The 27,144-nt window shown below is 37.0% G+C and overlaps 1 protein-coding gene across 4 annotated transcripts in view; it reads left to right on the plus strand.

Annotated features, from left to right (window-relative positions):
- Positions 1-27,144, plus strand: part of Elovl6 (ELOVL fatty acid elongase 6) — a 119,936-nt gene that overhangs the window by 58,996 nt on the left and 33,796 nt on the right. For 3 of the 4 annotated variants that reach the window (XM_046458747.2, XM_046458748.2, XM_058583775.1), the window contains exon 3: positions 22,333-22,464. The exons of the other annotated variant lie outside the window; for it this stretch is intronic. In XM_046458747.2, the coding sequence (XP_046314703.1) occupies positions 22,333-22,464 (132 nt within the window). The remainder of the gene's footprint in view (positions 1-22,332; positions 22,465-27,144) is intronic. 4 annotated transcript variants of the gene reach the window in all.

The following is a 27,144-nucleotide window of genomic DNA, read 5'->3' on the forward strand; positions in this document are numbered from 1 at the left end:
ATACACAAGTGAGCCAGCCCAATGAAAGGAGGGCTCCAATCTGCGGACGTCTCATCGGGCACAGTATCTGCCCTGGTATTGAAGCATCTTTTGAGAAATTCAAGATTGTGATCTTAGGGAACACTCTGTCTTTTCTGCTGGCGAGGAGAAAGAGTGTTCCAGCATAGATGTGCTGCACTTAAGAAAACACATAATACAAAAGCAGTATTTGATCTTCTCAAGTAATTATTAACTTTCTCTTAAGTAGGAAATTCCTCCCAATGTTTTCAAAAACACAATTTAATTAAAAAAATAATAATGTACATGCTTTTCCTGGAGTAACTGTTGGATAAAGCAAGTCAGCCTTATGCTGTTGAAAAGTTTCTTTTACCTTTGAGGTCTGAATATTTGTCTGAGTAACCAGTCACATACTTAAACATGTTCCAGGAGAATTGAGATCTTGCCTTTACAAGTTCCGTCTTGTTGGTTGGGAAAATAGATAACTGGGTGTTTTAAGTTCTGAAACTGATGTTATAACATAGTGGTAATCGACACACGATGGGAACAGTAAAAGTTCATATCCAAGAACATGATAAGGATCAGAATAAATGAAGAAATAGAGGACTTTGTCATGTGTCCTAATCTTACAGATAGTGTGGAGCGAAATCATTTGCAGAAAGCAGCTGATGAACATGTAGAACATTTGACCAGTTACTCTGAAGTGACTCCCCTGTCTGTGGCGTGCAAACTGAAGAACTTTGTAACCACACTGCACAGGACACCTGCCTTCTCTGTGCTCCAGGCCCCTGCTGTTATCTCACCCTGTGCCACTCCCATAAACACTTACACAAGCCCCAGCTTTCATCCCCCCCCTCACCCCTCCCCATCCCAGATCCAGCACCACCACATTGTTCAATTAAAACCTTCTATGGTTTCCCATTGCTCTTAGGTAAGAACTTGCTTCCCCTTACCTCTGGGATCTCCATCTCATTATGCTCCCACTCCCTCTTTGGAATCAAAGGTCAAGCCCTCGAAATTTCTTATAGTTATTGCCGTGTGCTTTCTCTCCCATGCCGCTGGGTCTTTGCCTATTCTGTTCCTTCTCACTTTCTTTTCCAAGCTCATCCTCATCTTATCTGAATATTTCTCCGGAAAGCCTTCTCTGACCAAATAAGACTGAGTTGCAATGCCCCCTATTATCACTCCCCCACTTCTCCATTTATTTGCCTACCCCTCCCAAGACTTGGAAGTCTCTGTGGGCAGGGCATGTGTCTGTTTTGTTAACTGTTCCCAAAGGCAAGCATATAGTTAGCCCACAGATATTTGTTGGATAAGCTGCATGAAAAAATGAATCAATCAGAAGTCTTATTAGTCTCAGCCCAGATCTACTATTCCAAGAAATAGTAATTCAGCAAAATTTGTACCATAAACCAAAAGGCTTTGCAAAATTATATTAGTTCAGAGTAAATAAATATCATTAATCTCTTTCATTTAGACTAAACTGTCATTCTCAGAGCATTTCCTAGACAACTATATCTTTGCTTAATGAAGAAAAGCAGATGTGTTATTTGTAGGTTTCCATTTTCTGTTTAAAAAGGGTAAGAGTCTCAGATTAATGTTTTTGCTAGATTCTCTCATAAAGGAGAAGATTCAGGAGCTGGGCGACACCCAGGCTTACCTATTTGAGGGTGTAGTATCATGGCAGTGAGAGTGAATCTTTCATGCAAGGGGTGGGTGCCACCCTTTCGAGAGCTTCACCTTTGATTCCAAAGAGGGAGTTGGAGCATAATGAAATGGAGATCCCAGAGGTAAGGGGAAGCAAGTTCTTACCTTGCCTTGCTTTTTGTGTTTTCTCCTTTAAAGGTTTTTTTTCGTTTTAATACTCTGATTTGTATTTTGTAAATATGATATTAGCTAGAAGCATTTAATTAGATCATAGCATATAACTGGTTTGAAATCGTGCTCTAGTTGTGTGATCTTTAAGCTAGGAGAGCAAAGATTTTAGAAGGATAGTGGTGGCTAAAGATATGAAGCTAATCATGATCTTGAAGTAATGGTTCCAGCTACATCCAAAAATCTCCTAAAACCTATATATCAGTGCAAATTTTTAAGTTACTCTTCTAGATCCCAAAGGTCTGGGAGAAGGAAATCTACCTTCTTTTCTTCCCAAGTACCCCAGGAGGTTCTGAAGCAAGTAGTGGTGACCGTGCTTAGTTAGCAGATGTGAGCATGCATGTAGACGTGGGAGGACCAGCGCCTCAAACCCTCTTAACTCAGCAGCATCAGAGAGCAAGTTAGCAGTTTGCTCTAACCCTCCTGGGACCTAAGGGGCAAAATTGAGTGACTAGTTCTCCATCACAGTAATCGTCACTTTCCCCAGTTTCAGTTAGCTGTGGTTTCAGTTATGGTTTGAAAACCATTGTTCCAGAAACAATCTAAAAGTTTTCAGTCGCATGCCTTAGTGGTGTGATGAACCCTGCCCCCATCACCTGCCCAGGGGGTGCATCTCCATCATGTGCTACATGTGCCACCTGCTCCTTCCGTCACTTCATGACTGTCCGGTTGACTGTCACGGTTGACTGTCACGGTGTCTCAGTGCTTGTGTTTCATTAATGCTTATTTTACATAATAGTGGCCCAAAGCTCCAGAGTGATGCTGGCTATTATATTGTTGTTATTGTTAACCTCATTTTGTGTCTAATTTATAAATCATAGTTTATCACTTGTTATGTATATAAGGTTTGGTGCTATCCTGCCATTTCAGGTACCACTGCGGGTCCTGGATTTTATCCCTCATGAATAAGGAGGGTTACTACTCTCTTGTTTATTGTCCCTCCATTCAGGACAGGGTCTGACATTTTTTAAGACCAAATTCATTCGACTCCGTCTCTAATTCTCACTTCCCATCCCCCTCTTCCTTCTCCCACTAATGAAAACATATTGCTATTTTTTTTATTATAAAAATTTGTTAATTTTTTAAATCATCAAATCTTGGCCTTTCACTTGCAGGGAGGCCTCCTGTAGGGATAGGAAGCTGTTTTTGTAACATGCAGGGATATGTAAAAAGACTTTTTTTTTTTTTTAAGAAAAAGTAAGTCATTGAGTTTTTAAAGAAACAACTGTATTTTTATTTTTGAAATGTTTGTCTTCTCAATGGCTTCCTAAAATTGTGATCAGGTTATAAACTATGTAGTGTTATTACTCCACTAAGAGTTAAAAACTTTGTCTCAACTCCCTTAAGTCTTAGACTGATAGGTTTAACTTTTTAAAATGAAAGTAGGTAGTTATTGGAGTCTATGACTTTTTTAAAGAATCACTTAACTTCTTTTTTTTTTTTAGATGAAAAGTCATGTTTTTATTCATTTTTATTTGCCTTTTTTAAAAAAAATTCTGATTTCTGTAATACCTTTAGTCTTTGCTTCTTACGTTTTAAGAAGTGTACATTAAAAGTCACTCATGTCCTATACTCCCCTGCTGACTCATGAAGAAAATTAAAAACCTATTTCTTTGCCCTTGTCAGGAATCTTTATACTTTCTTACAACTTGGACCTAAAAACAGATTGCCAGTGAAGCAGAATTAATGTGCTTGTAGAAAATCGAACTCTGTCTAATTGAGAAATATTCCTGGAAATTTCTTGAAGCGTCATCCTTTGCTTTTATATGGTCAGGTTTAGGTTTGCAAAAGAAAATCCTGAGAGAATGGTGTTCGCCCTTTTTATAAGGAGAGATGAAGTAGATTCATCTCTAATGAAACTATTTCACCTTTAGTTTCATGCTACTCAAAAGTTCTTGAATTTCTTGGTAACTCAGATTTATAATTATCACCTACAAAGGATTTTGGTGACCTATAAAAATTAATAAACTTTCTTTACCATAACCTGGTTGCTTTCATACTCACTCTTCCAATGATATGAAGGACTCTGCAGACAGCTGTATTTCTGTGAAAAGTTAGCAAGAAGCATAATGATTACCCAAACTCAGGTTTACAGATACATGTTCAGTTGATATGTCGGTATGCTCAGTTTTCCAAAGACGAAATTCACAGAATCTGTAATCTTAGAAGAGAGCTCTTGCCCTGGCTATTTCTCTCTTCCTTACACCCCTACCCCACGGTGACTCATTCCGTCACTTCCCTCATGTCTTTGCTCAAACTCACCTTCTCAATGTGCCACCTTATTTAAACTTATGTTCCATCCCTCACTTTCTCTCTTTTCCATAGTATTTATTTATGATCGTCTAATAGTTGGTTATTTATTTTTGTGTATACTGACTATTTTCAGGCTTATTTTTGTATTTATTGTCTATTATGGGCAGTATACAACATCAGTGTCATGATTGCAAATAGCATTTCAGCCTTCATGGTGACTGGCTTTTCTTTTGCTCACTGATTACAGAACCTGAAACAGTGCTTGGTGCACAGTAGGTGCTCAGTCAGTACCTGCTGAATGAATAATTCAAGTCATTTTTAAGTTTCAAACCCCTAAAGTAATAAAAACTATGAAGGAATTCTACTATTCATTTGTCTTTGAAAATAAAATTTGCCTGAGGGGAGTAGAGAAAGACTGCTGGCATTGATTTTCTGTATGTTCATGTCATATTTTTTGTTTGTTCATATAACTTTTCTTCTTCTGTGGGGCAGGTATGGAGACTAGACAAAAAAATGGGTTTTCTGTGAATATGTTCTCATTAATTTTAGTGAAGACAGGACAAAATGATTAGATTTAGTCAATTTGCCCAAGGTAATTCAAGTTATTTTGGTGTCTTTAGATTTAAACCTCCGCTTTTGTATCACTACTATACACGGTTGTGAATAAGAATTCTTGGCTACAAAGCCCACAGTCAGTCAAAGATGCCTTTGCCCTATAGTCTTATCCAATAATAAATCTTGCTGGTGGATTTTATGTATGAATACACTTCAGAATGGATATAACCCAAGGGTTAACTAACAAGGGAAAAGACTTAATGGCAATAGTAGAAATTAACTTTTTGGTGTTCTTAAGTCACTCTTGACATTAAAACTCTATTGGAACTCTTGCACATCCAGGCACACAAGCATATCTCACTCCTTTCTCTGTTGGTGTGGGAATAGAGCTGGCTCTGCTGAATCACTGGGTTTAGCTCATGCTCAGTTCTCTGCCTCAAACAGCCAAAGGAAGTCAAATGAGGATATCACTGGAAATAGGGACCTTGGGAAACCCTTTCATAGTTTCTACCCTTTTAGATTTGTGGCTTAGACTCCCCTGGAAATATCTATGGAAGGTCATGAGCAAAGCACACAAGTTGAAAACTGATTACCTAAGATCATCAGATCTTGTCAAGTCAAAAGTTGAAAGTGTACTTCTGGTCAGCTGGTGGATATTTGTTCTGGATCTGTCAAGTTTGCCCTATGAACCATGAATATGGAAACGAGAGCAGATTCTCGACCAGGAGCCACCTTTGGAACATCTGATGATCATACCTTGTCTGTATCTTTCAGTTTGATACACTTTGACCATCTGCTGATATCAAAGCAATGATGGAGATTTGCAAATCTGAGTTACTCTTAACCATAACCTTAACAAGGTTTGCTTTTCTCCTATTACCTCTAAGGTAAAGCAGCAACCTCTTAACACAGTACAGATACCATTATTTTCACCCTTGTGGCTACATCTCAGTTCTTCCTCACTAACTTGGAAAGTGATCTGCAATAAACATTTTTGATTGTAAAGATATTGCAAGTTATGAAGAGTGGGCAGTATACAACATCAGCGTCATGATTCCAAATAACGTTGATAATTACTGACATGCCATGGGTCTTTTAACCATAGCATCAGTCAAATGGATAAATTTAATTCCTTTCTTTATTGCCACTTAGTAATTAAATGACTATAAAAGGGACCTTTTTCCTCCATTTTCAAGCAGAGATAGCAAAACAGTTTGCTTTCAGGAAAACTCTTGCTTGTTTGGGTTGTGTTGTTTTGCCTTTTAATTGCTGTTTAAATACATGCACTCAAAATATGCCATCAGCAAATTCATAAGCAGAACTTATAGCTTTACAACTCCTGAGTAGAATTTGTAATGCTTTAAATCATATTTCAACTAGCTTCATTTTGCATATGATTCCAATCTTATAAGTTTTAAATATTAAGCAATGGTAGTCACTACCATAAGGCCTTGTGTGTCAGATGCTGTCAGGTTCACTATTTGATGATTGGTTAAAAGCCTGGAAAGTAGGTGTCTCTTTAGTGAGGAAATTGAGACTGTCAAAATGCAATTTACCTAAGATCGCACAGTTAATATTCAGCAGTGAGGATGAAAACCAAGGTCTTTGCTCCAGTAGATCTGATTGATGGTGAGTGGCTGCCAGAGTAAAAGTACCTGAAATAAAATTCATGTAATTTTATGCAATCAAAATGTTTGATATATTGGTCAGCATTTGGTACTTCTAAAATAAAATACTTTTTAAAACTTAAGATTATTATACGAAAAATTTTATTTTTCTTTGTTTAACTAGTAAAACAAATTAAAAATTTTAAGTGCATGAAAGTAAGTTGGAGAAAAGAAGCACAATATAATCTTACCACCCAATAATAACTGTTCTAAATTCGGGGGTGGAATGGGTGATATTTCTCCCTCTAATTTGTAATTATGCCATATCACCCTCTCTTATCTCTTATCACACACTCAGTTAGGAAAACCATGTACATTTACTCTACTGGAATGCCACCATATCCCTGCCTACCTTTGTACTATTGCTCTTCAGTGATTGTCATACTTTTACTGGATGTTGGATAGTTTGCTTTGGATGGGTTCCTTCAAGTGGAACTGCAAGATTGAAAGATAGGGATGTTTTAGGTTTCTTGATAAATACTGCCAAGTTGTTTTTCAAAGAGATCCATCATTTTACAAATCCCTTGGCAAAATATAAGGCTGCCTGCTTCCCTGTGTCTCACTAGAAGGGGGCATTGTTACTGCTTTCTCATTTGCCTGTTGATACATGCCAACTAGTATCTTTCTTTGTGTACATACTGATCCTGATCAAAGCAAATGTGCTTTATTCCAAACTGAAATATTATGATGCTTAAGCATTATTTCGCTTTCCAATTAACACTTGGCCCTTTGCAGAATCTGTCTGGAAATTCCTCAGTGAATGGCAAAAAAAAAAGGAGGATAAAATTGTCAGGACTAAAATGATGTCACAGCACCAGGCTCACCTGATGCCTGACTAGTCTGTCTTTGGCTTACTTTATGCAGCCAGTTACTTTAAGAATGTAATACTTGGTTTCTGGCCAGCAAGAAGGAAAGAAATTGCACGGCGCTTTTCCAACATTGCTGAGCATCTCCTGAGAGTGTGCCACCCCACGAGCAGCTGCCTGGCTAAAACATACTCTTTTTACAAAAGAGGATTTAAAAGAAAAAGAAAAAAAAGTTGAATTTAGATTCATTTGTAGAATTCTTTCAGCCCTTAAAGGCAAAAAAAAAAAAAAAAACTATAATAAAAAATGTTTTTTACTGTTTAATTTAGAATCAGATAACCTTGAAGCATAAGTTCATAGATGACTTAAGCATCAGTTATTTTAGTCTCCCAGTAAATTTTCTTTTTCCATAAAGTGTCCACAACAGAAGAGTTTTAAATTATCCAATATGTCATGGTTCATTCCTGTATTGGGAACAAGTAAGGCCAATACTGTGTCACAAGGTCCTGGGTATACACAGTTGCGTAAGACAGATATGACCCTTCAGGACTTTGAAGGGGTGACAGACATGTTGACTTTTGTGTGGATAAGTAAAAGGTCTGTAAAATTAAATGGAAGGCACAGTGGAGATGCAGGGGAAGCATCATCAACTTGACCTAGAAGCAGTTAGGGAACATCTTCCCAGAGATCAACAAAAATGACAGGGTTAGTCAGGAAGGACATTCAGAGTATATGACAACAGCATGTGAAAAATAGAATGGGACAAAGTGGCCCTGTGTCTTGAGAGAATGACAGTGTGGCTGCAGCATAGGGTGTTCTGGGGGAATTTATGGTGCAATTCTACAAGAGTAGTCACGGGCGAAATCGTTTGACTCATGTAAAAATATTTTGGACATCTTTGCGACAATGTCAAACCTATAAAAGTCCTACTGTCTTTAGAGCTATAATCTACCTTGTGCCATTAATATTTAAATAGACTAGATGATGGGCTAACTATGAAGATGATATATCATACAAAATATAAAGATCTTATCTTTGTATGACTTTCATGTTTACATTTCCTAACATGTAGTCTTGACCATTTGTGTTCTCAACAACTTTTCTATATTAGATTTTAGGATCCTAAGGCACAGAAACGTTCTGTATGTCCTTTTGGACAACTAAAACTATAGAATAAATCATCTTAAGTAGGAAGACATAGAACAAATGTAGAATCTACCAAACATCTCACAATATGTCCTACCATTAAGTGATAGAGGAAACATGCTTTAGCATAAAGAAATGTAGGCAAACATGAGAGGGGAGAGTGGTCAGCTGCGTGCCTGCCATGACTTTGGGGCAAGTACTCTCTGAAATCTTCAATCTCTTAAGCAGGGGCACTGTTTCTTGGAAGAAAAATCAATATCCGTATAAATGTGACTTAAAGAATGAAATACTTTCTTGGAGCGAAAGTGGTTTCCGCTGTAAGTGGTTTATATTTTCGAATGTCAGAAATTGTGATGAGGTATGACGGGGAGCTGAAAAAAGTGATAAGAAAACCACTGTGACTGAAGGGACCAATGACAGCTGTAAAATGCTAGGAAAGAATACAATGTAGTGGTTGAGCACAGGTTCTGACATCCAGCTGCTGAGTTTAACGCCTAACCACTGTTTTTGGTTTTTGTTTTTTTTTTTTTTGGTAAGGGGATTGAAACCAGGGGTGCTTAACCACTGAGCCACATCCCTTGCACCACCCCTACCCCTACCTCTGCATTTCTTTTCTTTTCTTTTTTAATTTTGAGACAGGGTTTCCCTAAGTTGCTTAGGGCCTCACTAAATTGCCCAAGCTAGCTTTGAACTCAGGATCCTCCTGCCTCAGCCTCCTGAGCCACTGGGATTACAGGCATGTGCCACTGTGCCCAGTTTCACAACTGCCTCTTAAAAGTTCTGGGTTCTTTACAAAGTTACCTAATCCTTTTTCTTAGCTTTTTGGATTTTGTTTGGTTGTTTTTTTGCAAAATGAATACAATGATTTTTTTTTTTTTTAATACCAGTGATTGAACTCAGAGGCGCTTAACAATACTGAGCCACATGTATTTAATTAGAGACAGGGTCTCATCTAGTTGCTTAGGGCCGCACTAAGTTGCTGAGGCTGGCTTTGAACTTGTGATCCTCCTGCCTCAGCCTCCCAAATTGCTGGAATTACAGGTGTGTGCCACCTTGCTTAGCTACAATGATTTTTTTTAAAGTATAAATGAGATATCATATGTAGCAAGTGGTTGGAACACTTTGAACCACACCTGGAATATAGTAATTGCTTAGTTTTAAAAGTTATTACCTTGACCAAATTGAAACATTCTATTTTAATGGCCAGAGCAATGCCCAGTGAGCATTCTAAGACAAACCTCCACTTTTTGTCCTAATGGAGCAGAAAGTTCCCTTATGAGAACCTGTGGATGTATGTTCAATAAATACTGTCCCTATGAGAGCTTGTGGATGTTCAATAAATACTTTTTAGCTGTTTTTTAAAGAACTTAGACATCTAGAATCCTCAAATTGTTTAAAAATGCTTTAGACTGAAGGAAGTAGCTTAAGTCAACACTAGCAAATCCTTGATTTTTATCCCCTTTACCCCCTGTGGCAAGAAACCTTTCTCTGTAAGCATAGCTAAGTAAAAAATATTGCTACTCTCAAATTTCAGTCCTTAGTAAATTTTTCTTGACAAATAAGCAGGGTAGAAAAGACACTAATGCAAACTAAGACTCAGGTTTACTATAAGACCGATTGCTATCTTGTCACAGCACTGCATACCAGCAAGAGTAACCTAAAGGACACATTCCTTTGTAGGGCACATTCCTAAGGGGAATGCTTTGGGAATGTGAGAAGATACATTAACCTTCTGCTTAAGGAATGTTGAGTCAGATATGCACTCCTTGTCCCTAAGCATTATTCCTTGCTTCTAAAACTGATTAGAAATTCCATAGACATTGTGATTTTGAGAATCTGATCTCTCAGAACCCAGGCTGGGTAAATCCAAAGCATACCTTAGTCACTTCCCAGGACTCACTTGACATGCAAATGAAGTGCTTCTGCCTCACCACCTAGTAGTAAAAGCAAACTTTTAAAGATAAAACAAACCTCCCTCCGCCCCCAGCCACACCCCACCTTTCACTTTCTGGAGAAATGAAAACTATGCTTTAAATTTCGTGGTGTTCTGAAAGATCTTGAGATTTCCCATTCAGAATTTTCCCCCAAATGGTATTTCTGTCATTTTTTTCTTGGCTTTGAACCTGTCAATAAAGGGTGGGAGAAGGGCAAGTAAAGCAAAAGTCTTCAAGTAAAATGATGTAAATAGATAGGAAGATGAAAGTCTTCTGAACTATAAAGATAAAAGGTTCCTAAACTGGCTGGGACACTGCCTGGCAGGTTTTGCTGTGGTTCCCTTGTAGAAACTGATGACAGGCACAAACAGAGCAGCTTCCTGTTGGACTTGTTTAGCTCTGTGTGTCATCACTGGAGGAGAACCAGTGCCTCCCAACACGGCAGAAATGCAGGGGAGAGAAGGCCTGCAAATAGCTAGGAAAGGATGAGTTTGTTCTGAGTTTTAGAAAAGAATTCAGTGGAACTGTTCATTACTATTTTCTTTATCATTCCAATACTTACAAAAAAAGAGTTATTCCCACTCTTACTTTTATTCTTACTTTTAAAGTTTGTCATAAAAACTGTCTTTGTTATAAGACTGTCGTACTTTGGCTCACCCCCATGTTCATAGTTCCAAGTATTCATAGTTACCAAGAAATGGAATCAACCTAAGAGCCAGTAAATGGATGGAGAACAAAACTATGGTGTAATTATATAGTGGAATATTATTTAGCATTTAAAAGGATGGAGATTCTGCCATTCGCAACAACATGGATGAAGCCAGAAGCCAGAAGACGTTATGCTAATTTCCCATTCAGAATTTCCCCCCAAATGGTATTTGGGTATTTTCCTAGACACAGGAAAATTCTCCATGATTTGTCATATATGAGAAAACTAAAAATGTTGACCACTGAGAAACAGGGAGTAGAATGGTAATGACATTGCTCCATCCTAGGTTAAGATTGACTCATTGGGTTATCTTTTTTTCTATAGGACTGGCTAATAAAGAGATGACTGAAATAACTGGAATTCTACTTCAAAAACAATTTGAACTCTGTGGGTGGGTTGGGGAGGAATGTGTCCTCGTATCCTCACAGTGACTATGGGTGTCTGGTTCTCTACTTTTCAGAGGATCTCCTCCTCTCTTGTCCAGAATATGTTTCAAAATGCAGTTCTAGATGACCTTAACGACAAGAGAAGCATTGCAGCCGACCGACATTTGTAAGAATTGAATCCACCAGCCTTTATAGGGCAGCTAGTCCTTGGTTCCATGCTAGGCAGAAGTAAAACTAAATCTACAATAGTGAAGTGAGTAATATGTGGACCCAAGTTGAATTTTTGAGTGGAAAGGAGAAGCTTGCTTTGTTGACTCTGTGCTTAGAATTAGCTCGAAGCAATTCTGCCTGAGAGAATCTGAGGCATGGGTGATAACACCCCAATTGGTGAACATATTTTTGAAGCTGTATCACATTTCAACCAGCATGCTCTTGAATTTTCTTTTTTCTTCATTACTCTCTCTGTTTTTCTTTGGTTCAGGGTTTCTCAAGCTTGACACAATTGGCATTTATGCTGAATAATTTTTTGTTACACAGAGTGCTGCCTTGTGCCACCCCCAGGGCCTCTGCACACTAAGTGCCAGTAGCCAACTCACTTGCAGTTATAAATACCAAAAATGTCTCCAGACACTTTCAAATACCTTCTGAGGAGCAAAATAATCAGCCCTGGTGAGAACTACTGGCACTTGTGAAAAGAGAAGAGGCCATAGACCGAGCTGGAATTCTGTCAAAGTTTTCCAAACGGAATATTAAGAAGCTAGAATTTTTTTTAAAAAAATATTTTATTTGTTCTTTTCAGAAATACATGACAGAAGAGTGTATTTTGACATTATAATACATGGAATATAACTTATTCTAATTAGGGTCCCATGCTTGCAGTTGTACATGTTTCACTGGTCATGTAGAAATTCTAAACTTTGGCGCCTAGTTCATTGTATGGTGTATGGTAAGTCATGTCACTGATGAGCACTCAGGTGCTGATACTTGGGTTATATTTATGAGTCACTTTAAGTTAATCTCCACGAAGGTGTAACTGTCAAATCCTTGCCATCTAAAATGGTTACTAGAACAGAAGGGAAGAGACCGGCTTTGGGTCTCTCAAACCAGGAACAGACATGAAAGGTTAGCATTGATAGGAAACAACTCCACATTGCAAAGAAAAAATGACTTTAGATCTTATATTCAAATTAATCTACATGTTAAACTGAATAATAGTTCCCCAAAATGTTCCCATCTTAATCGTAGGTATTTGTGAATTTGTTACTTTAGATAACACAAGAGACTTCACAGATGTGATTAGGTTAAGGGATTTGAGATGGGGTAAATTCTGGAATTGGTGGACCCAGTCTAATCTCATGGGTCCTTAATATTTGAGACTCATTCTAGGCCATGGACTGGATGGTCTTGTGGGGCCATTGTAATTACAGAGTTTTAATTTAAGAGGGTAATGTGACCACACAAAACAGATTGGAACAATGCATTTTGAAGATGGAGATTAGCCCATGAGCCAGGGATTGCCAAGTGGCTTTCAGGGGTTGAAAAGGACAGGAGTGGATTCTTCTGCTTAGAGCCTGCAGAGGGAATGCAGCCCTGTTGACACTGACTTGAGCCTCACAGACTCCTTTCAGACTTCTGACCTCCAGAACTCTAGAGTAATAAATTTGTATAATTTTAAGCCTTTCATTTTCCTGGAATTTGTTACAGCAGCTCTAGGAAACTAATACAGTTCAGTTGTGTCACTGAAGGAGCATTTAGATTTTTGAAGGAGCAATGTGAACACCAAAGTCAGAATTTTGCCATATTATTTGCAAGAGCAAAATGAAGCAATCCTTTTATGGATAATTGGGTAGTAATCTCATGGATGAAAATAATGTTTAAGTCATTTTCTCTTTGTTACTAATGATGTATTTCTTCTTGTCACTTTCAGTTTTAACTCAAGCTTAATTTCTTACATAAAATTTGATTTGCTAACAAAAAACGACCTGAGCTACATACCATGAGATAATCATCTTCTTTACAGAGCCGTTTTCTCTCTGATCCAGAAATAGCATTTAGGATATATCTTTTTCATGGTTTCCCCAGTTTTCATTCAAATTTTATATTGAGGGATAGGCGAGTGATCTAATAAAGAACATGAAAACTTGTTATTTTTCCCTCTTGACTTTATTTTTTGGCTTCTTTATTGTGGTCTGTGTACAGGAAGACTCTATATAAATATCAGATTATACTAAACTGCAATAGAAAAGGATCATTGTTCAAATTAAATGTTCAGTCCTTGAATATAAAGAACTCAGAGACTTAGATATGTTTATGTTTGTTTATGTAGTCGTCTGCCCTGCTGTTATTTTTCTTGATTTCAATTTAAATCTAGGAAATTTCTGTGTTGGAATTGGACTTAATCTTATAAACTTGAAATCCAGGTTCTCTTCCATTGTGAATAATCATATCCTTTTTATAGTGTTCATTTCTGGTTTTAGTGCCCAGCTTGCACATAAATCTGTGTCTATCTATAAAACATTCCAGGCTTCTTCAGCATGAAAACAAGCAGGTTTTTATATTTGGCTGTAAAGTGGGAACTGTCTGTGTGAAGGACCATTGTTAATCCATAGGAGGAGGGTGAGTGGCATCAGAATTTGGATCTTTTTTGAAGAAGCCTAGATTCACTGTGTGACCATGAACTAATGAATATCAGATTCCACCTATTAAGGAGATTTCTACATTCAACAGAAGCTGCTTGGTTATTAGCCAGATATTTTTTTTATAACAAGGAATTCCAAAGTTGGGAAATTCGGAATAGAAGATCTTTCAGGTTCATTCTCAGTCCGACAGTTTTGTATTTCTGTGGTCAGTGGGCCACTGGAGTGATGAGGAGAGAAAAAAAGCCTGCAATTTGACACAAACCCATAATTCTAATTTGTACAACTGCAGGCCCCAGAAAGTTTCGAATTTAGGAAAATTAATCACTATGTGCCTCATAATTATGTTATGTAATACATTTGAGGAGCTAAAATTTAGTCTGGTGACAAGAGGGTCTCAACTGGTCATATTTAAAAGGCATTTCACGCTTGTACTATGCTTTCTGTATTATGGTCATGATTGTTCTATTTTGAAATAATTGTAACAGGTGAGCATTGCCTCATTGGAAATTCAGACGATAGCTTTCTGTCTCTCAGAACAAAGGCCATCTCTTCAAGACAGTGAGTGGAATCGAACTGCTGCTGGAACTACTTTCTGGATTCTATTTCTGCAGTGCTACCAGTCATATTCAGAACTTTCTGTTCTAAACAATCACTAGTGTTTAATGTTTTATTGTGACTTATATCTACATTTGATGTATTTATTATATGAGAGTTATTAGGAAATTCTAACCTAACGCAACAATCCACACCTGAGAATCAAGAGGAGAGTATTGAGAGCAATATTCTCCAACAAGGCAGAAATCATGTTTTTCTCAGCACAGAGCTCATAGTTAGTTTACTTTCAGATGGGTAATTTATCTTATTGAGACCACTGACATTTTTTGTAAAAATTTTATTCAGGAGTGGTAGCAAGCTTTATTCTACAGAGATACGAAACTGTCAGCTTTATGCAAGAAAAAGAATGGGTTGTAATTCTTTTTTTGGTTTAGTAACCTCTGCAGTCTTTGGTTCTAACTGGAATAGAACCTTCCTGGTTGGTTTTATCACACCGTATCTACTAAAACAAAGAAGAAATGTTTTTGCACATCCTAATGCGTCTAAGATGCAGCGCATTAGGATGAATTGCCATTTCTTTATGTGACAAGGCAATTTGGGACACTGACCCAGTCATCATCTTTTCTGGAAGAATGCCATGCTTAGCCTAGCAGTTTGCTGTTCATTGTTCCCATCTGATGGTTTTTGTGAAGGGCAGCCGTTCATTGAAGGACTCCTTCAGCTCACACCCACCTCCTTCACCAGCTCCCATAGCTACAATTGCTGGTGACATGAGCTCTGGGGAACAGGTCGGGCTGCATTTGACTCAGAGATCTGCCCCATCTGCCCTCTAGAATAGAAATCATGCACACCAAGTTTCTCTGTGTCTTTTTTGATTCTCCTCCCCAACCCACTTACTTTCCATGACTTAAACTAGCCATTTTCTGTCCGTTCTTCTTGGAACACTAGCAGTAATTCTTTCCCACTCTCCCCAGGGACATGAGTTAATCTGTTCCTACTTATTGAAGAAAAAGAGGGAGAAAATTTAGCTATACATTTCAGTACTATACTGTAATTATTACCAGTAACGAATTACTGTCTGTGTACCCCATAACTTACTGTAACCTTCGGGTGGAGATGCAGCCCTAATTCTGCTGCATTAGCCTGTATCTCCAAACAGATTTTCTACCACACCCAACCGAAAGGTTCTGGTCTGATAATCTCCTTGCTTCGATAATTCTAATTCCACTACTTCTGTCCATCCACCTATAAGTTCTCCTCCAAGCCCACCTTTCCACAGCCCATTTTCTCATGACAACATTACCTCCTTCCTCAGAAATGTTATAAAATATTATTAGGTATAACACACAAGTCTGGTTGACTCTACCTCTCCAACCATGTGTTATCATGTAAATGTTTCTAGTTAGTTTAGCAGAGGCAGAATTTTCAGGTCAGTTAACACCCTGTAAATGAATATGATAAAAAAAAGTTCATTACATTTTGAATGGATGGATGCGTGGTTGGATGATTGGATGTCAATCTTTTGCATTCTCAGCTGGAAAATAGATATTTAAGGAAACAAAGGGATCCTGTCAATTTAAGTATTACAGATGGCATTTTTAATATGTGAATTTTGTTTTTTTTTTATATTTGGAAAGCATTTTCTCCTTCAATATCCTATTTTTAGTTGTAACAAGCAAACAGAACTCACCAAGATTTTAAAAAAGATAACAGGGTGGGGAAAAAAGATGTGTTCATTGATGGAGACAAGCCATTTTCTTTACCAGGTTTGTTTCTGAGACGAGTATACTTTAATGGGAAAAGGATAGATAGCTATGGTTTTGAACCAGTATTATTGAATGTAACTCTACTTTAATGGTGGCCTACTTGAAGGATAGAAAAACTGATTTATATAAAAGAATGACTTTCTTACCTTAAAAAAAAAATAGATAAGAAGAACCTGTGATCTCTCAATTAGCATCTGAGAGGGAAACAAAAAGAGAAAGAGGCGCTTACAACTTAAAGAAGCTCAAAAATCACATTTTTAGGTTCCTGGTCCAAACATAAAAGATTGGAATAATACCCTTTTCTTTAGTTAGGGCTTGCTTGCAATTTTAAAGCCACTATTCATTTGTATTAATTATAGACATATTTCCATTATTATTCACCAAATTATTCTTTGTCAGAATTTCTGGGCATGTAGGTTAATTTCTAGGTATAATTAACTTGTGAACAAAATCTGCTGAAATATTCTCATTATTTTTAACATTTAAAAATATCTGTTTTGACATTTTGGGAAATTCTTCAGAATATGAGAGAATCAGCCCTGGCTGAAACTCCCATAAGCACAGCCTTAGAATCCCTTTCAACAAAACTTTTTATATATATATATTTTTTTATCAAATTAGAACAATTATAAACATTCACTGAATGGCGTGTTGGCAAAAGTAGTATATTTCCTTAGTTTTGGGTCCCCATCTTATTTGTGCCCTTAGAATCATTTTCAGAACCATAAATCGTTTTCTGACTTGAATTAGCAACTGAGCTAGAGGAGAGGTGGCCCCAACCAGTTAGCGCCCTGTCTCATCTTCACTCTTCAGACTTAGAACATGAAATTTTCTGCACTTTCAGGAGATATTTCCAGGTCTCCTTTGCTTTTCTCCCTGAGGGTTTGCTGTTCACTCTCACAACTCTTTGCACCTGGCACACGTAAACAAGGCCCTTGAGACACAACATGAAAGAGTCAGGAAAGAGAGCTCAAGCCAATTTCCCAAGGGGTTCATTAGAAATTACCCTACGTTGAAATCCTACCCACATAAAATACTCACATAAAAGTTTCTTCACTGGCAAATGGCCTTTTTGGATTCTCACAGGAGTTCAATTTAGCTGTCAGAGATCTTGATGTTGAGTACCAGGGAGATTCAAGCTAAGTATTAGTTTCAGGGTAATCGCACAAGTTGAAAAAAAAAATTGAATTTATACTTGATCTTTCAGACGTGTCCCTGGTAGAGCACTCAATACAAGCATGTGCACAGACTTTTGCAGTTACTCTGGTAGGAATCAGAAAGCACCTCCAGGAATGCTTTGGAACATTTATCTCTAAGGATAAAGCCACAATTTGTTTTTAGTCATCATGGACTAATAGCTAGTATTATTCATGTTTTTCATTATTGATGACAAAAATCGAAGGAGAAAAAAAGTTCAATGCAAACGCCACAATCTCAAAACACATTAGTATTTCATTTGTGTTATCTTTATTTGGTTACCTGGTAACCAACTTCAGAATCACCATCCTCAAAAGTACTTATTAAGTACCTAGAGTTATAGGTTGTGCCATATGATATACATTTAAAATGTATTAAGCAAGACAAATCCATGCCATCTAAAAGTTATTCATTATTTGGTAATAAAGCAGTATAGTATCACTATTGTTCCCAGATATGTATCCCTGCCAGAATAGCAAGTATTACTGGATTACCATCGAAGTGTCAGGGAAATAATCTATCCACATTAAACACTAAGTAGGCTAATAGCAAGTCATTATTCATCTTGACTATAATTGAACTTTACCAGAGAGATGCCAGAAAGAAAAAAGCAATTTTAATTCACTTAAATTGCCTAGCTTGCTGAAGAAAATCTTCTAAGCAAAATGGAAAAATAATACATTCTGCCATAAGTGATACATTTTGATTACTCACTTGAAGAATTTAGAGCTAATACTTCCTTAGGTAATTTCCTCTTATTGAGAAAGCTTAGGTTTAATTCTAAACTCACTCAAAGCATTGCTTGGATTTTGCCCCTGTAGAAGAGTTACATATTGTACAATAGCAACTAATTTTTTAATAAGTATTTATTTTAATTAGGTATATATGACAGCAGAATGCATTTTGATTCATTGTACACAATTGCAGCACAACTTTTCATTTCTCTGGTTGTACATGATGTAGTGTCACACCATATGTGCAGTCATACCAGTACCTGGGGTAATAATGTCCATTTCATTTCACCATCTTTCCTGCTTCCATATCCCCTCCTTTTCTCTCCCTCCCCTTTGCCCAAAGTTCCTCCATTTTTCCCATGCCCTCCCCCCATATGGATCAGCAGCCACTTATCAGAGAGGACATTCGGCCTTTGGTTTTGGGGAGATTGGCTTAGCATGATATTCTCCAACTCCATCCATTTACTGAAAAAGCCATAATTTTATTCTCTTTTAATGCTGAGTAATATTCCATTGTGTATATGTACCTCAGTTTCTTTATCCATTCATCTATTGAAGGGCATAGTTTAGCTACGATAGCAACTTATTTTAATGATAGCTCTTAAACATGTTTTCCATTATTGACTGCCTGGGACCCAAATATAGCCTATATAGTTAATTTCTGTTTGCCCACCTGCTTAATCAGAATCATGAAAATTTGGGGCACTCTTTATCTTTGTACAGTATGCACCTCTGTGACTATGAATATCAGATGTATTCTTTTGTAGAATAAAGCTCTTGGGCTTTGCTCCTAAAAATCTCTTTTATTTTTAAATTCTGTGTTGCTGTTTTGGCCGCCCTAGATGTTGAGTTGATGATTTTTAAAGAGAGTTTTAAAAAACCTGTACAAAAGAGAATGGGACTTATGGAGAATTTAGCTGTGCTTTAGGACTAATTCTCCTTCTAGAAGTAAGGAAATCAGAGAAACATTAGAGTGAAGATTTTTATTCTTGTCTTGATTCTTGAGGCACATTTTCCCCTTACCAGCTAGCAGGATAGGAGTGTCATTCATTTACATTTATTGGTGCATAATTGCAAGTATTACAATGAATATGTACAATCATGACCCAAATCTGAATTATATTGAGTGAGTCAGGGAAATAATGATAAGTAATTATAAGGAAATGTTTTCAGTGTTCTCCAGGAGGTAAAAAGGGTTTGGATAAAAGTGTTCCAAGCCCAGAAAATATGAGCGCTGGAACATTAGGATGGGAAATTCTTCATCTTTTCACTGCTGAACAATTTTTTACTCAGTGGCACAGAGAGGGTGTAAATTCAGCAGAAGGGCTGAAAGGATACTTATATACTTAGAAGATAACACACCAAGTGTGCCCCATTTTTTCCTGAAAGTTTATCACAGGAGAGCAGGAAAATCTGGGGTTACTTGCCCTCTAAGCCTATTTCTTTATGAAAATGAAGATAATACCTTCCCTACATGGTGAGGTGATTAGGAGGATTAAGTGACAAAGCCCTTTAGCATATCTACCTGTTTGAATTAATAAGTTAGAACACTGTGATTATAGTCATTTATTACCTTTTTGACTTAGAAAAATGAATTATACTATTTCTTGCTACTATTGCCTACATTAATATAGTAGGTTTTTATTTTTTTAGTGAGTCTTTGCTTATGTGTGAGCTTTAAATGTGTGTATTGTTTTTTACATATATATTGCACTTTATATGAGTGTAATAGAAACAATGATTCTAACTCTTTAAGTAATTTAATCCCCTTCTTGCAAATTTCAGAAGAGAAATATACTGATATAGAGATCACACTCTATATATAGCCAAAATTATTTTCTTCTTTAAATGTTCAATTGTTAAAAGTTTCCTTAAAATCGTCTCACCTTTCTATTTCTTATTGAAGTATAGAAATAGTCTCTTCCTTTCTAGAGCAAGAAAATGTATCATGATTTTTTGGGGGGATATTTTTATTATTCATTTGTTATCAATATATACTGGGGAACTACAACTTTGAATGTCCACTAACTGTTCACTTGGTGTTTGCTGAGCTTCTATTGTCACAGATTCAAAATTATCCTCCCCATCAGAAAATTTGATAGCACAGGACCATATTCATTCAACAAGTATTTATTAAGCATCTACTGTGTGCCACATCTTGTGTGTCCCAGAGTATGCCCACCTCGGTGGAAGTGATTTATTCAATATTTATTTAATGGGTTGATTCCTGGAATCATTGCTTTATTTTTTGGTGTTCACCAAGCAGGTCAATTGCATTTAAGTAGAAATGCTGCTTGTTTAATAATAAGATGTCTTGTGAGTCAGCAATGCATGCCAGCAATTAGGGAAATAGCATATGAAGCATTTTACAAATAATACTCTTTAGGTTAACGCATTTTGCTTTTGGTATTGAGTCTCGTGTCTTATTTTTCAGTGCTTTTCCTGTTGATCTAATTGAGTAGGGAATACCCATTTTAAGAGAAACACTGCTGCCTCAGGAAGTGTGTTCAAATGTTTAATTATTTACAAGCCTTCTATTGCTTTCTGTTGAATCATAGTTCTACAGAAGATTGTTGATTTTTTTTTTTTTTTTGGCATTATTAGTATTGCTGTTCACTTTTACTTTATACAGAAATAAATCAGCAGGCTCATAGGGACCTGAAAAATTCTACTTTGTCTTGCTTATATATTTCCAACTAACAGTCTCATAAAAAGTCTGTGGGTCAAAAAAGCAATTCCAACAGTGAACAAACATGTTGAGATGTTGTCCTATTAGATGCTTTAAATAATTATTCATGCAGATATTTTCTTCCACAATAAATCATCCTTTTAAAAAAATTATGGAATGTTTTTAACTATTTATGTGTGTATGTATACACACATACTTGAGAGAGAGAAGAGAAAGAATAATGAGCCCCCATGCTTCATCCCCTTTCCTCAATCTTCATATATTTTTGGTTCTGTTGGTTTCCTGGGGTATTTTAAACCAAATATAAAACATGAATTATATTCACAAATGTTTCAGTGTTAACCAATAGCTGATAAGTACTTTAAAAATTATGCCTAATATTTGATTTTATTGCAAACCATGGTCCAAAAAGTTCTACATATTGTATTTGATTATTATGTCTCTCAAATTAATTTAATCTAGAAGAGTCTTAAATTTTTATTCCGTACTACAACTTGACAAAATATGTTCATTTTGTCTTGCAGAATGTCACACAGTTTAGATTTACCCCTTTTATTTTATGAACAAGTAATCAGATAAGAGATTTGGTTAAATTCAAGTTCAAACTTTGAAGCAAGATGTATCATAGATGGTTCTGTGTTCTTCCAGTTGTGTTGTGTATCTGACCATTATGCATTTATTAATGATATATTAGAATTTAATACATGTCTTTTTTGATGCAGAGGGTTTCAGGAATCCATGTTGGGGTAGCCATAAGTCATGTAACTTGTATTTTAGTGTTTCAAATCATTAATGACTTTTAAATCATCAATGATTACTCCAAGGTTATTTTTAATACTATATTCTACTAGGAAAAAAGCAGTTTTAAATGACTTTCTTGTCCCATACAACCCTGGTTATCAAATATTTTCAATAAAAACAATTCTTGTAAAAATCCATCTAAAACTAGCTCAACAAACTCTAAAGCATAAAATTAATTTTTCATTGAAAAGATTGCTTTTTTAAAAAATTTTATTTTATTTATTTTTGTGTGATGCTGAGGCTCACTACCCATACTAGGCAAGCACTCCACCGCTCAGCCACAACCCCAGCCCTTGAAAAGATTGTTTTTTATTCCTCAAACTTATATTGTTGAAACTTTTCATCACTGAGTCGGAAAAGAGAATACCACCACGTTGACATGATACTTACTACATTGGTCAATCTGTTGGATGACAGTTGGTCTAGGGAGGTCCAACAGAACACCAGGTGTCCAAGTAGACTGAGGTTCCTTTTCAGGGAAGGGGGCAAGTTTTCAGGGAAGGGGGTAAGTTCTTCGAACTTACAAAGGAAGGAAACTGGTACAAAAGCTGTTTCCTAAGGGATAAAAATAATTTGCTTGAGGAATTTTGTTCATGAGTCTTAACTTATTTATTTGTTTATAGGAAGAAATCTTTCCTGTTTTCTGCTCTGTATGCTGCCTTTATCTTTGGTGGTCGGCACCTAATGAACAAACGGGCGAAGTTTGAACTGAGGAAGCCATTAGTGCTCTGGTCTCTGACTCTTGCAGTCTTCAGGTAGGATTTTTTTTATTATCTAATAACATCCACCCATGTCATCAGACTTGCTGAAAGAAAGCAATAATTGAGCATCTTATTTCATATTTGATATTTTTTAGTATTGAATACACTGTGGACACCAAGCGTTGTCCAGAGAGAAAGCTTTCATTGCAACCATATTTGCCATGATATACTCCATCTCTAATTTTGAGAATTCTCAGGCCATCTCCTTCCCTGTCCAAATTGTTCATGTGGTGTAGTCCAGTTCATCTGTTATGACTAGAAGCAGTGAATCAATTCTATTACTTTTGTTTGCTTAAATATAATTGAAGGATCAAATGGAAAGCCACACAAGTAAACTGTGGAAGTCCATTGGAAAGCAGGGTTCAGATGTCATGGCTGGACTGTTACTTGATCAAAAGATGACAGGTGGGCGTGGTGGCCAAGCCTGTTATCCCAGTGGCTGGGGAGTCTGGGCAGGAGGATTGTGAGTTCAAATCTAACCTTAGCAACTTAGTGAGGCCCTAAGCAACTCAGCAAGACTCTGTCTCTAAATAAAATATAAAAAGGGCTCAGGATGTGGGGTCAGTGGTTAATCACCCCTGGATTCAATCCCTGGTACTGGACAAAAAAAAAGGAGGGGGGGGATGGAACTCAGACATATGACCAGACACTCAATATGTGTCTGGGTCAGCATCATTCCACTGGTGAGTTTCTTGCTGTTTATCCCCAAAAGCACCCTCCACCCTCATTCCCTGAACTGACTCACTGAGCAAATGTTTTGTGTAGCCAGTTCTTATTTTGCATCTGGCAGAACTCACCATAAGAGACTTTTAGGAAAAGGGCTGTTCTCTCTCCAGGGGCATCTGTCAGCCAACATGCAGACACATTCCTCTGGAAGCTTGAGGGAGCATTTCCAATCTTGAAATATTTGGTGATGTAGGCCATCACAAGACTAATTAACACACAGCTGGTGCCAAGCAGGTGCCAGAATTTACCTACAGCACTAATAAAGGCACCTGTTCTATTTGTGATCTGCTTGTCAAAACCAGCAAGTTTATGACTAGGCTTGGGAGGGGGTGGGTGAGGGACTGAGCAGATATAGGTATACTACAAAATACAAAACTATCTATTTTAGTATTTATGAGTATTCATTTGTATTTTTTCATATTGTATATTGACTGTTCTAGCACAAGCAAAAATGGATAGTGTCATTAAAAGCCTCATTATTCTCTTAAGGCTTATTAAATATGATCAAGCAGGAAGAGTGTTTTTCCATGAAACTTTTAGGATCTATACATTTCTGTTAGGTTGGATCCCTGCATCTAAAACACTCATTTTCTCACTGCTACCAAGCTTATTTTTTATTTCATAAGGCATGAGGTTTGATGGACTTGTGACTTGGATCTGTCAGTAAAGACTCCTTCCATTTCAATCTGTGTCAATATTCTCTATATTATAAAGTAGTATTTTCTTTCTTACTTACTTTTTTTTGGAAGGGTGTACCAGGGATTGAACCCAGGGATGCTTAACCGCTGAGCTACATCCCCAGACCCCCAACACACACCCTTCCTTCCTTCCTTCCTCCCTTCCTCCCTTCCTCCCTTCCTTCCTTCCTGTTTTTTTATTTTGACACAGGTTCTTGATAAGTTGCTCAGGGCCTCATTAAGTTGCTGAGACTGGCTTTGAACTTGTGATCTTCTTGCATCAAGCTCCTGGGATAATAGGCACTCATCACCATCCCAGCTTCATTTTTTTTTAATATTTATTTTTAAGTTTTAGGTGGAAACAATATCTTTATTTTACATTTATGTGGTGCTAGGGATCGAACCCAGTGCCTCACGCATGCTAGGCGAGCGCTCCACCACTGAGCCACAACCCCAGCCCACTTCCTTTTTATTGACATTCAGAGTTGACCATGTATGCCAAAGTATTTTGATATTTGAAGGAAAAATTATTTTTATTCCAATGAAGCTTTTCAGCCCTTCACTAGTTTTTCAATATTCCCTGAGTCTTTATCATTTGTTATTTTAAACGTTAACATGTAAACAGAGAAAATAATACAGTGGCTCCCAGGCACTGTGACCCAGTTTAAAGGATTATTGGTGCTTGGCTAATCTTGTTTTATCCACATACCTAACTTCCTCCTTATCCCCAAATAATTTGGAAATAATATAGGCTGGAGTAATTCTGACTGAAATGATACCATGGCTAAAAGATAAGTATTCTTTTTTAAAAATGATATCATTAACTCAGTTAAATTAATAATAATTCTGTTTTGTTAAATGTCCAAATGTTTTCCTCTATCTCATAAATGGTTTCATTTTTACAGTTTATTTTTAAAAACCTGGATCAAATTAGACCTGTGCATTTCTGTTGATTCATTGGTTCAAAGTAGAGATTTCTTCCCCTTGCATGTCCCCACCCCATCTCTTACCCTTCCACCCCCTCGTCCCACCCTGTTTTCCTTCTTATAATTCCTCCTTGACAACCAGATCATTTACCCCATAGAGTTCCTCCCTGGACTAGATGTTTTGCTTGATTGTATTCTCCTATTTCCTGTGTTTTCTACAAGTTGGTAGTTAGATCTGGAAGTTTAATTTTACTCTGGTTTAAAGACTTTTTCTAAGAAGAAATTTCATTATCTGAAGTATATATTTTTAATTATCTTGAAGTACAAATAGTTATTATAGCAAAGGCAAGATAAATGCTTCTTTGCCTGTATATCAGTTTTTTAAAGATTAATTATCTGCATGTGATTGATAAGGGTTGTTTTCTTAAATATTATGAACTACTAAATTTATATATTTCTCATGTGTTAGTAGTTTTGAGACATTCACGAGTTTGGTGTGTGGATCTATTCCTATTTCTTACTTTTCTTTCCTTTTTTTTTTTTTTTGTGGTGTTGGGGGAGTACCTAAAATTGAATCCAGGGGTGCTTAACTACTAAGCCACATTCCCAGCCCTTTTAATTTTTATTTTTACACAGAGTCTCTCTCAGATGCTGAGGCTGGTCTTGAACTTGTGATACTCCTGGCTCAGCCTTCTGAGTCACTGGAATTGCAGGCATGTGCCACCACACTTAGCTCTTTGCTGTTCGCTTTGGTGTGGATGCCTTGCCTGTTTTTCCATAGACATGTTGCAGGCCAGCCATGCTGTATAGTCCTTGTTCAGATATGGATCAGCCATTTCTCCAGATATGGAACTGCCACACTTCCAGACAGCCCTAACTCTTTGGAGTAGAGAGAGATTTAAAAACCATTTTCTGAGTACTAGAGGTGGTTGTTGCCAGGCCTTTTCAGAAGCCAGAAATGGAAATTTATGTATTTATTTTTTTAAAGAAATACATTCAGCATTGGTACTGATACTACTAATTCAAATTTAGAACAAGAGAGATTTTTTTCTTGACTAACTTTTTCTTTCTTTCATGCCCCAAACCCAAGTTCCCAGTGATGGCAAGTAATTACTCATTTCCTTTATTCTATAAGGCATATGCAATAGCCACTAACAATATATCATCTTTTTAAGTCTGACAAGGTCTCATTTCCTTTCTGTTACCCTGTATATGCAGTAACGGCTTCAAAACAAATTGCAGCTACAGGATAAAGAAAACTCTTTCCCTACTTAGCATATGTATACACACATACATACACATACACACGCAAAAAAATGCATTTTTTCCACTCACCACACATGTATGCTATCCCCTATCTTCAGAGGCAACTCTGGTAAAATGATACTTTATCTGGGACCTTGCATCCTAAGTTTCAGTGCCAAGCCAGAGTAACTCTCGTCTTCCCTCAATATAAAACTGCCACACTTCCCTAGCATTAGGGCCTCCACCCAGGCAATGGGGACATGTTGCATGACATGGGCTGCTTTGTCCTCTCTCTCTTTTTTTTCCCCCAGATGTTACAACTTGTTCTTGTTCCTTGGCCCAGACTGGATCCAAATCACAATAAAGTGACAGTGATTGAATCACTTGGCTCTTTTTGAAAACTTTTTGAAGACTAATAATAAGAAATGGCAATTTCCCGTCCTCTAGAATTAAGGTAGAGTTTATAAACTAGAGTCTGTGCATCCTGCTCTGCTCTGGACAGCCTCAGTTTTATGCCATGGATCCCAGTGTAATTACTCATATTTACTCCCCCCAAAATCCCACTTTAAATGATAAAATGGCATTCTATTTATAACCCACTGAGAAATTGTGTTGGCTCAATAAAACAAAAAGAAGGAAGAATACCAAGGTCACCTGCCAATTTACTGCTAACTAATCTGTATTTTTAGTGTTGTCTGAAACTTCTCTTATCTGCAACATTTCCAAATATTGGACCCATCATCACTCAAAATTTAAAACATGCAAACCAGATACCTTTTTTATATCCTTCTGTTTATAAAATGAATGACATCCCAATGAACATCTTTTAAGTCATTCAGAATATACAAGTCACCTTCCCAACCAATCCCCAAGCTGTATGGATTCTTGTTCAGTATCTTAGGTCGCTGTCAACACCTCTCCATCTCCAGGCCTTCCAGCATGGACTCCATCCCTTCCTGTCCTAGTATTCCACCCACTAACCGCTGCCCCTATACAAGGTACTCTACATACCACATCATTTCCCTCTTTAAACATTAGCTGAGACTCCTTTGTCAGTAGGTCAGAACCTCAATCTAACCATAAAAACTTACCATCTTTTC

Source organism: Marmota monax, unplaced genomic scaffold (genome assembly GCF_021218885.2).
Source record: "Marmota monax isolate L192 unplaced genomic scaffold, Marmota_monax_Labrador192_F-V1.1 WCK01_AAM20220418_F8-fsc00002, whole genome shotgun sequence".
Lineage (NCBI taxonomy): Eukaryota > Metazoa > Chordata > Mammalia > Rodentia > Sciuridae > Marmota > Marmota monax.